Source organism: Acipenser ruthenus, chromosome 18, assembly GCF_902713425.1.
Source record: "Acipenser ruthenus chromosome 18, fAciRut3.2 maternal haplotype, whole genome shotgun sequence".
NCBI classification, from domain to species: domain Eukaryota; kingdom Metazoa; phylum Chordata; class Actinopteri; order Acipenseriformes; family Acipenseridae; genus Acipenser; species Acipenser ruthenus.
Window position 1 is genome coordinate 32212758 of NC_081206.1, and position 11664 is coordinate 32224421.

General features: G+C 44.4%; 1 protein-coding gene and 1 long non-coding RNA gene across 3 annotated transcripts in view; one reads left to right on the plus strand and one right to left on the minus strand.

The window, feature by feature from the left end:
• LOC117422241 (prolactin-releasing peptide receptor-like) overlaps window positions 1-1447 on the plus strand; it is a 6693-nt gene extending 5246 nt beyond the window's left edge. For both annotated transcript variants that reach the window (XM_058992032.1, XM_058992033.1), the window contains exon 2: window positions 1-1447. This exon is cut by the window's left edge and continues 1031 nt beyond it. In XM_058992032.1, the coding sequence (XP_058848015.1) occupies window positions 1-171 (171 nt within the window). In that variant the 3' untranslated portion in view covers window positions 172-1447.
• Window positions 1448-5189: 3742 nt separating this feature from the next.
• LOC131698542 (uncharacterized) lies at window positions 5190-9768 on the minus strand. Its single transcript, XR_009307626.1, has 3 exons — window positions 9650-9768; window positions 6337-6463; window positions 5190-5499 (listed from the first exon to the last, which is right to left on the minus strand). It is a non-coding gene; the product is annotated as an uncharacterized LOC131698542 (long non-coding RNA).
• Between the last annotated feature and the right edge of the window lie 1896 nt (window positions 9769-11664).

Sequence of the window (11664 nt, forward strand, 5' to 3'; positions counted from 1 at the left end):
CGGGGGCACCAGGGCAGCACACAGAGCCAGGGGGCCAGGGGCAGCAGTACGCTCACCCACACCCTGACCTCCCATCGAATCCCCCAGATACACACCTGCTTCATCATGGCGGACATCCCCACCGACATCACAGACAAGCAGGTGCTGGAGGGGCGCTTCTCCTTCCCCTAGCCGGAGACTCTCAGGCCATCTCTGGGGTTTCATTGAGAGATACGTGGACTCCACCCCTCCCTGAATTGATAAAGTGTGAAGGATCTCTCTTAGTGGTCCCATTAATAAGAATGTTTACCTTGCAGAGGACATCAACCTTGCAAAGGTGCACATGGCACTGGTTACAGCAGGTCTTTGGGATTTCATTGGGATAACAGCACAGCACGCCAGCAAGGAAAAGGAAAGGTCATGTGATAGCTGTAATTTGAGGAGGCATCATCGGTCTAGTGTACTTGGAGATAACTGTCTCTCTCTCTACAACAAAAACCTCAACCCCCTTCTGGGATTTTATCCAGCGTAGTTTTTGCTTGCAATGCTCCTGCTGGAGTGTGCCAGGGCCACTTGATTTCCAGATTGGAGGAGCATCGCATCAGCCTGGATGGGACTGCGAGTCTGCAAGGTCTTTGATCAGGTCTAGACAGTGACACGTGACCATTCCTTAAACCCTCCACACTGGAGAAAATCTGCATTCACCAGACTGCTAGTCATAAGAACATGGCAAAATCCGAGGGAGCAATCTCATTGGCTAACAAATGTTCCAACCAGTGCAGATATGATCACACCAGGACACCGTGTCACTTTTAGAAGCATTCGGCTGCTTCACCTGATGACCAATTCACTTTGGGAGGAGTGAGGTTAGGTGAGAGCATGGTAAAGCATAGGGAAGCATTGTAAAGCCCAGAGGTATGATAAAGCAGATTAGAAAACATGGTAAACTATGGTAAATGCATTGCATAACCATTGGGAAAGCAAAGGGGGAAAACACAGTGAGTGAGCATCTATACTCTGGGAAACTCCATATCAAATCCACAACCTGGAACAAAGTTATGTTCCAGATCATTTCATTTGGTTGTAAGTATTTGTTTTTAATAATGTAATGGAAGTTCAGTGTAGCCACGTTTAGTTCATGTGTCTGTATTTTGAAATGTATCCCAGACACACATGGGAGGGAATACATGATCAATGTTAATGGAATTGATCAGCCCATTGTTGTTCACAGTGCTTGATAATCTATAGAAGAACGCTGAGTTATTACTGTAATGTATTTTAATAAATGTCTGTTTAGCGTACACTTTTATTAAACAGGATATTTCTGCAGCGTGTTTTCTGGTTACTGCACAGTGCTTTGTGTGACTTTTTGAGTTTGTGTTTTGAGACCTGTGTTGAGTGATTCTCTGGAGGCATGCAAACAAACACTGTAGAACCGGTTTCAAATACTGTGTAAAAATACAGAATAAACGTCATGTTTTAATCTAGATGATTGTTTCCAAGCTGTTTTTTTTATATTTATTTATTTAAAATGAAAGGCATACAGTCTGCCTATCACAGCGGTTGCTAACACTTGTGTGGTCACTGAAATATCCCTCCAATAATAATCCTGTATCTCCTGCACTCCCAAACCACTAGCCTGCTTCCCAACACACCACAGAGCGTCTCAGCAATCTGAATAAGAGCCTCTCCTACACACCACACAGCGTCTCAGCAATCTGAATAAGAGCCTCTCCTACACAGCACGCAGGGTCTCAGCAATCTGAATAAGAGCCTCTCCCACACACCACACAGCGTCTCAGCAATCTGAATAAGAGCCTCTCCCACACACCACACAGCGTCTCAGCAATCTGAATAAGAGCCTCTCCCACACACCACACAGCGTCTCAGCAATCTGAATAAGAGCCTCTCCCACACACCACACAGCGTCTCAGCAATCTGAATAAGAGCCTCTCCCACACACCACACAGCGTCTCAGCAATCTGAATAAGAGCCTCTCCTACACAGCACACAGGGTCTCAGCAATCTGAATAAGAGCCTCTCCCACACACCACACAGCGTCTCAGCAATCTGAATAAGAGCCTCTCCTACACACCACACAGCGTCTCAGCAATCTGAATAAGAGCCTCTCCCACACACCACACAGCGTCTCAGCAATCTGAATAAGAGCCTCTCCTACACACCACACAGGGTCTCAGCAATCTGAATAAGAGCCTCTCCCACACACCACACAGCGTCTCGGCAATCTGAATAAGAGCCTCTCCCACACACCACACAGCGTCTCAGCAATCTGAATAAGAGCCTCTCCCACACACCACACAGCGTCTCAGCAATCTGAATAAGAGCCTCTCCTACACAGCACGCAGCGTCTCAGCAATCTGAATAAGAGCCTCTCCCACACACCACACAGCGTCTCAGCAATCTGAATAAGAGCCTCTCCCACACACCACACAGCGTCTCAGCAATCTGAATAAGAGCCTCTCCCACACACCACACAGCGTCTCAGCAATCTGAATAAGAGCCTCTCCCACACACCACACAGCGTCTCAGCAATCTGAATAAGAGCCTCTCCTACACAGCACGCAGCGTCTCAGCAATCTGAATAAGAGCCTCTCCCACACACCACACAGCGTCTCAGCAATCTGAATAAGAGCCTCTCCCACACACCACACAGCGTCTCAGCAATCTGAATAAGAGCCTCTCCTACACACCACACAGTGTCTCAGCAATCTGAATAAGAGCCTCTCCTACACAGCACACAGCGTCTCAGCAATCTGAATAAGAGCCTCTCCCACACACCACACAGCGTCTCAGCAATCTGAATAAGAGCCTCTCCTACACACCACACAGCGTCTCAGCAATCTGAATAAGAGCCTCTCCTACACACCACACAGTGTCTCAGCAATCTGAATAAGAGCCTCTCCTACACACCACACAGTGTCTCAGCAATCTGAATAAGAGCCTCTCCCACACACCACACAGCGTCTCAGCAATCTGAATAAGAGCCTCTCCTACACACCACACAGCGTCTCGGCAATCTGAATAAGAGCCTCTCCCACACACCACACAGCGTCTCGGCAATCTGAATAAGAGCCTCTCCCACACACCACACAGCGTCTCAGCAATCTGAATAAGAGCCTCTCCCACACACCACACAGTGTCTCAGCAATCTGAATAAGAGCCTCCTACCAGCTTCTTTATATCATCTCTGGAGATTGCTTCCTTAATTTTAAGAGGCACTCTTTTAGTTAACTGTCATTATACACCACACCCACTCTTTAAGGCCACTAAATACCATTAGAAACAAAAAAAATGTAATTACAACATTAAGCATGTAAGAAAAAATACCCCCTATAGAGTGGTGGATGAGTAACCCAGTTTAATGAATTGCCCTTTCACAATTCTAAAGAGCATTCCGCTGTACGTACCTTCAGCAGCAAGAGCTCTGCTGTTGTGTCACACAAGCAAAGAGCTCTCTGGGTGGGGCTCTTTAGTTCACAATCTCAGAGGCTGACCTCGCTGTTGTTTTTTGCTCACGTTATAAATGCACAGTGTGACCCTCTTGCTGCTGCTTATCTTTCTGAGCTCTGAGCAGATCACATTCAAGAACAAGCAGAATTCTCCCCACTTTATAAAAGTTTACCACAGTATTTTGGAGTTTTATTACACTTTACCATGCTTTCGCTGTGCTTTATTACACTTTGCTGTGCTTTTACTGTGGGAAGCTTATTGAGGGTCTTCTTTAATGATTTAAACAGCATTTCAACCCGCCCAGGCTCAGTTGAGTGTTTTGTTCAGGAAATGGGTCCCTTCAGTTCCAGGCTTCATTTATGACAATCACGCTGTAATTGATTGAAGGACCGGTGTTCACTCTAATCAGTGCTCCTGCTTGCTGCTTTGCACGAGCGTTGATCTGATGAGCAGCTCCGATTCCGGGGTCAGCCCTGTGATTGAGCCGCGGTCTCACATTATCACATCGTGGGGGGTGCTGACAGCAGTGATTAGAGATTACACCAGCTGAGCTGCGACGTCGATCCACATGATATACACCTACCGTGATTCACCCTCCACTCGTCACTCACAGCTGTCAGTCACTTCAAACCCTGACGGCAGAGATACGCACTGTGTCTCAGTCCTGAAAGCCACACATGCTGTAGGTCCAAGTACAGTGAGCAGGTAAATACCGGCTGGAAACGATGTCCTGGGCTGGAATGGACGGAGAGCCGGAACCTCCGCACTCCTAGTCCAGGTCTTTGTTTCACCCATGCCCTTGATTATCTCTTAATTATTACAATGAATCAATTAAATCCTTATCCAGATCGTCAAGCTCTTCTCCATTTCACCCACTCGTATACAAAGTTACCACAGTACATTTGCATGGTCATTTTGCAGTTTTCTCATGCTTTATAAAGTGTCTATTATCAACATGTTTACATGCTGCAGCCTGTGAGGTGCATCTCCATCTCCGTCACTCTCTACAAGTCAGAGGGGCTTTCTGTACCAGCATGGGAATCAGGCATGAGGCCGCTGCCCACCTCGTGTTCTCCCATGGGGTCTCTCATCCGGAGAAGTACAAAGAAGAAAGAAGGACACAGCAAAGCATACTGAAGACTCGGGAGCCTCAGCTGGCACTGTGCGTGGAACAGCACCGAGGAGTGGAAGGGTTTACAAACTGGAATCATCTGATGCGCCCCTTTTAATAGGAAAGAAAATCATTGAAACTGTGCCTCTGAACAGCCTGCGATGTCCCTGTGTGTAATGTGAGCTCTGAATCAGAGCAGGGGTAATGAACTCTGAAAATCAAGCTGTACAGAGCTGGTGCACATCAGCTGTTTGCAATCACCAGCCTTGTGATGCGTGGGTACGGCGCCTTGCTGCCTGCGAGAATTGAGCAAAACTCATATCATATCAAGTTGTTAATTATTTTTGCTGAACTGCCTGGAACCTTACAAGTTTCAGTAGGTCTGTGCCTCCTTAATATAGCAATTCATGATCAAGGCTGAAGTGTAACTTCTTGTTATCTGGGTTTCTGCTGACCTTGGTGAAGTGAAGAAGAAACGCAGATGTTAAGTGTTAATGTGCTTTGTCTCACACCGTGTATCACGCTAGGGAAATGAGACTAAATTTGGTCAAGGAAATGACGTAAAAAAACAGAGTCTGTGTAATTGTCCATTCAGTACATGATGGCTGGTATTTAATGATCCCTAATGGAGAGTGGGAGATGGGTCATGGATTTAAAAAATAATACTAATAATACAAAGTGTGCATGATCACTCAGAACTTCAGTAAAATAAGTTTCTTTCAGTATTACTACATTTCCCTGTTTTTTGCAGTGCATTTCTCCGGATTCTTGGTGCTTTACAGTGAAAGGCAGCGCTCATTTCCAGCTCGGGATGGAGTTGTATGAGATGGAAATGGAAGCACAGCCCTCCACAGCTCGTCTGTCTGTCCCGTAGAGGGCAGAGTCCTGGGTGCGGCCTGAAATCCACAATTTCCTCAAGCTGCCAGAAACACTTTCAGCTTGGTAAAGAAAAAAACAAAAAAAAAAAGAACAGAGTCTGTGTAATTGTCCATTCAGTACATGATGGCTGGTATTTAATGATCCCTAATGGAGAGTGGGAGATGGGCTCTGGATGAAAATAATAATGGGCTAGAATTGCATGGCATTATTTTTGGAATAATCAGAATCAGTTATTACGCGATTGCATAAGATGCTCTTGTTAAGCTTTTTATTAAAACACAATGATTCTTTTTGCTCTGAAAGGCATGTTATTTAAATGCCAGTCACACTTGATGTGCAGGTTTGCAAATGAGGTTTTTATTCACAATAGCATTGTGGGACATTTCCCGTGCTGGAATCTGCAGTGTTCAGGTAGAGGGCGCTGCTTTTAGTTTTTACAATCCATTTTATTATTAATATTTTTAAAGAAAAGTTTACTATGGTAAGTTTGCAGTTGACTGTGCTTTCACTGTGTTTATACTGTATATTTTACTGTAACCTCCTATCAGCTAGGGCTGTGCTGGTACGTGTTGACTTTAAAACAAGGAACGCTATCCTCTCCTCAGTTTACAACCTGGGGACGCCAGTACTGATGCCAGCGCCTCAGGTTACAGGAAAGCAATCGTCCAATCGGCTTTTAAAACACTCAGTGCGGAAGTTGATTGGCACTCGATTGTAAACGTGAGGGAGGACAGCTCTTCTGGTTTTAAATCAATACGTTAGGAATGGATTTATTGAATACTGGACGGTAAATGCTTCTTAAAGGCAACTCCGAGTATGAGTAACAAGTAACAGCACAGCCCTGCTAGCCACACTTTAAAACCTGAATTAAATAAAACTCTGTCTGGATGACTTACCTGCTTGTCCAAGATACCAAAGGAAATGCAACCAGTGGATAACCGTGGACCAGACACACCTGGCTCTGGCTGCTGTGGGTTTCGATAGCGGGTCACTTTCTGCAGTCTCAGTCAGGGATCGCTGCAGCTGTGGGACAGAATCCCTTATCAACACACACTGCAGTTTACTGCACCTGAGCTGTGAATACTGGAAGGCAGGTAAGTATTCTGCAGTATTTACTATGGTTACTAGAGTTGCATACTGTATCCTTTCTGCACGAGTGAAAGTGAAGAAGGTTGATATGCTGGTACAAGTCCCTTATAAAACTTTACCACAGTATTTTTGCAGCTTTTCCCATGGTTATACTCTGCATGTACCACACTTTACCCTGGTTTGCCATGTTTATTGCTATTCTTTACAGTGCTGACCTGTGCTTTACCATGCTTTCACTGTGCTTTATTACACTTTTATAAGGGGTAAGGAAATTGAAATATCTGGCTTTGATACATTGAAGTTGTCAAAAACAACTGGGGATGTTTAGGACCTGCTTCAGAATATGTCTCTTTCACTGCAGATGGATAATAATCACAGTCTGGACCCTTGTTATGCTCAAATTGTTTTGAACCTTTGCCCTTTGAACTTGAATTCTTTCATCAGCACCTATTCATCCCTCCCTCTCTCTCGCTCACTCATCTATTCATTCATCACTCTCTCCCTCTCCCTCTCTCTCACAAACACTCCTGCCACAGCATTGTCTGCGATTTCAGGCCAGTGAAAGCCTTATTGCTTCTGTAAAGCATATAGCAGAGCATGGTGAAGCCCAGGCCAGCACAGCACAGTGTGCTGAATATGGCATTAGCCTAGAATACTGCACAATGACAGCTGTTAAGCGATCCCTTTCATCTGCTGCAGGCAATGCACTTTTGTATTGTTAAATTACTTCCCAGAGAGAGGTGCACTTCACATACACTGAAGCTGGTGTAATAATAGTAAGAAGAAGAAGAAGAAGAAGAAGAAGAAGAAGAGAAGCAGCTCTATTGTTAGTGAAGTCTTCTTTCTGATGGAGTATAGTGCATTAAGAATATCATATACCGGTAGAAATCTCTAGATATGCATAGACATGTTTACCCAGTTCCAACCCCCAAACACTCTTGTGCATTTAACAATCTCTCCCTAATAATAAATGCTTTCACAGGCTGGCTCTCTTCCAAACAGCGAGTGCTGATCTTTCTACACTTTGAAATGGGGGTGGGGGTGGGGGGGGAATAAATATCCGAATGGGTTTCAAGCTCTGCGCTCTTCCACTGGCAAATGGAAAAAATGAAACAATAAACTAAGTGGCCCACACAGAAGCCTTTGCAAGGAACACTCTAGACTGAATGGTTTTATCAATCACTTCTCTGGAGTGCAGAGAAAATACATGCTGTGCAGTGCACTGGGTTTGGAAGGGGGGACTGTATAGAACGTCATGACTGTGTGCGTGCGTGTGTGTTTCTGTGTGTGTATTTGTGTGTGTGTGTGCATGTCTGTGTCTGTGTGCGTGTGCCTGTTTCTGTGTGTGTGTGTGTGCGTGCGTGCGCGTGTCTGTTTCTGTGTGTGTTTGTGTCTCACAGCAGTGTCTCCTCTACTCATCTCCTAGGCTGTCATTGAACACAGGGGACTGTCTTGTCAATTGCTTAACAAAATCAAACAAACTCATCCAATATTCATATATTCACAGAGAGATTAGAGGCCAGTCTAAATGGCAATCTGCAACCCATAAGACATTTCAAGAACAAGAATTACAAACACAGGCACACCAGTCATCTCCTCTGTTCTGTGGAGGGGGCGTTTCAAGCAGAAACTACGGCCCCTGCACCATTGCGAGATTCAGTCAGACGTCCAGATGACCTTGCTGCTCTGGCAGGCTGTGCTGATTGAGCTCCTTTATCCTTGTGGTCAGGCTGAATTGAGCTCCTTTATACATATGGTCAGGCTGAATTGGCAATTGATCAGTCAGCTTAGCCTGACCACATTCCCACATGTTCCCCTCCAATCAGGTCACAATAACCAGTCCAGTCACAGTCTCATATGACTGTCTTGTCTGCCTTTATGAAGACAACACATATAAATACAAATATAAGACTTACAACATTTACACGCTGCCTGCCCTTCCACACCCTGCCATGTGAAATAAGTCATGCAAAGCCATATGTGGGCAAATTGCATTCAATTTTCAGCGTTCACTTTGGCATTATTGGAATTCAATGGGACTGGAAGTCAATGGAAACTCTGATTGATTCGGGATGTATTTGTCAAGCGGTAAGGATGTTAGGGATGTATGTTCAGGCACGGCTCTCTCCTGTTATTTTAACCCTGCGTTTGTTTCTCAAACCCCTTATAAAAGGCCTGTAATGAAATCACACACTGCAGACACTGTGCCTGAGTGCTGGGTGCTGGGTGTTTGTGTGATTTGCAGACAGCGATGCTGAGGAGTCGGAGACACCTCCCCGGCCTCAATCTGCTGCTACTCGCTGACCTCTCTCAGTGCTCACAAAGGGGCAATAGAAGGTAATAAAAAGACATGCGAGTGATGCGACGCCGGCTGGTTTCTGAAGCACAGTCACGGTTCACCTTACAGAAACGACATGCAATACATGATGCATTTCAATGATTAAATATGTATGTTCATGCATATGCTGTTGGAATTTTTGTTTGCTTGTTACTATGGAGACCTTGCGAGGCGTGTAAGTTCTAAACCCTGCTTGGGATTCATGTGCAATGTGTACCCAGCTTCATACTGACGAGGGAAGGAATCAGGGAGAGTTACAGATCAAAGCAACCACTTCCCTTTAGCACCCCCAGAAAAACACCCGCTGACTAGAAATCTGTGAGATCAACGACTTGCTGGCCAGATTTTGAAAGCGTTTACTCCAGTCTTTAACCAACGTCTATTTTTTGAAAGAGGTAAAACACCTGTTCGTTTTTACAAAATGAGAACCGAATAACTAAGCTGTAGATTTCACGTTCTCTTCAGCACCCTCAAGGTGTTTTGTTTTTCATTGTGTAGCACTGACAAAACATTTTCTCCTTTAACAAAACAGGAATTAAATAAAGAACGGTGGAAACGCTTTGAGAACCTGGTCCATTGTGTGATTTTGCATTGAGATTTTCCATTTACCAATTGCAACCGTTGCCAAGTATACAGTATAATGAAACAAAAAAATGATAGAGGTGTGTGATGGAGGAAGAGCCCATCACTGGTAATCCATCTTATACCGCTGCAACCCAAACTGTGCAGGCCACTTTTATCTGTTAATGCAAATATGTTTCAATAGAAAATCTTCCACTGACCTGCTGGAGTGATGGTCGTCACGTGCTTTCCCAGTCTCCTGTAAAAGGAAATTCAATCCGACTTAACCTTTGAAACAGCGGTAGGGTCAGTGTCTACCTTACAGAAAGGTGGCGCTCTTGTTGGAAAATGGCACTGTGTTCAATCACTGTTTTAAGACAAGGAGACTGATATTTGTTCTCAATTATTTAACTGAACCAACAAAACCCCGGTCCAGCAGTTAATTGGTTCATTTTCCCTGTTCAATCTGGAGTGGAATGGCTTGCAGGAGCGTGATTGGACAGCCCTGGGTAACAGGGTTGCAGCTGTGAGTTCACATTGGAACGGGGGTTTCAAACTGGGTGGAATAGGAGGCTTACATTGATGACAGATTAATGTAAAAACATGCACAGTGATGAGGAGAGCTGTGTTGAAGGCACACCGTTTCTAATGAAGGGGTTCGGAGTGTGCTTTTGAAAAGACCCTGTATCTAATAACCCAGCGTTCTGGACAATGCAAATTCATTTCAATGAAAATGAGTCAGGCAGCCGCCCGGAAACCAAGCGAGAGGTGCTTTTATACTAAATCTGAACAGAACAGATGCACAAAAAAGAAATTAAGAAAGAAATCACTCGGAGTGGCTTTTCTTCAAAGCTGGTGATTAGCATGTCCCACTCTGCTCCGAATTATTCAGCATAAATACATCTTCATCATTCATGCATAGGGACCTGCAGGCACTCATGTAAGACACTTTCTTTATTTTGATCAATAGTCTTCTCAGAGACTATACTGTATAATTGTCAGTGCTGTGTGCTCCTTCAGGAGAGCACATTCATTCTGACTGTCAGCTTATCTTATTTGTCTAAAGTATACAATTGTCTAATTACATACACTGCTGTGCAAAAGTCTTAGACATGTTGCATTTTTCCACTCTGATGCATTATGAGAAGCAACAATTTACTCAAAGCCTCCACTAGTGTGTTCTACTATTATAACAACCTTGACTTGCATAAAGAAGGAAAAACATTGAGTGAAATAGCTTGCATCACTCGATTTTCAAGGTGTGGTATGCACAGGAACCCAGAAATTGGACTATGGAACAATGGTCAAAGGTGCTTTGGACTGTTGATGGATGGACGACGACACCTGAGCCTTCTGCCATTTCTGTTGTCAATTCAACGCTTGTCTTCTTTCTATTCCTTAAGGATATTATCTCACTCGATCAGCACCCCTCTATCCCTCACTGAAACAGAATCGTTTTGAACGGGTTAAGTCTGTTTTTTTCTTCAACCTGAAGGTAGATCTATGGAAGCAATCCTTTCTGCACATTATCGACAGGTCTGTGGCTTTTCATTGTGTCACCCCAGCTGTGAAATCCCCTCAGATTCAGCCATTATTATTAATAATAACATGATAATAAAAACCTGAAGATCAAATCCGGCAGACCTGACTGTGCAGCTTCAGCCTGCTGTCTCCATGACAACAAACACAAACACTCGTCACAAACACAAGCACAGGTCTGATACAGTTCAGCCTCTCCTTTTTGTCTGGATTCTGCCATGGATTCAATTTGTAGTCTGGCATTACAGTATTTTTCCATAGGCCTACGGGAGCAGGGTCATTTTAGAAAGAAACACATGATATGTTTGACGACTGGAATTCTGAGTGCTTTGAAGTTGTGAATGTGAAGTTGTGAATCCCAGTAAAGCAAATGGGGAGCGTCAGCAGTTCTCAGGACAGTGACTGGTGGAGATTCCAGTATAAAAGGCACACATTTGTCTGCTTGAGCACTTGACTGTTCTTGAAGCCCAGATGTTAACTGCAGTGTACTCACTCTGCCACTTCTGTGAATTGGAGCCAGCAGTTTGAGAAAATCAGCCCGTGCTGAATTCTCCTGGGGCAGGATCACAATCAATTTACAAACAAAAACAGCTTAACCTGAACAGCCATTGTCACTGAATTAGCATGCTTGAAAAAATCAAGGGCTTGGGCTGTCAGCACACGCAGCTCATTATGATTGCATCTGCTGCCAATTAAT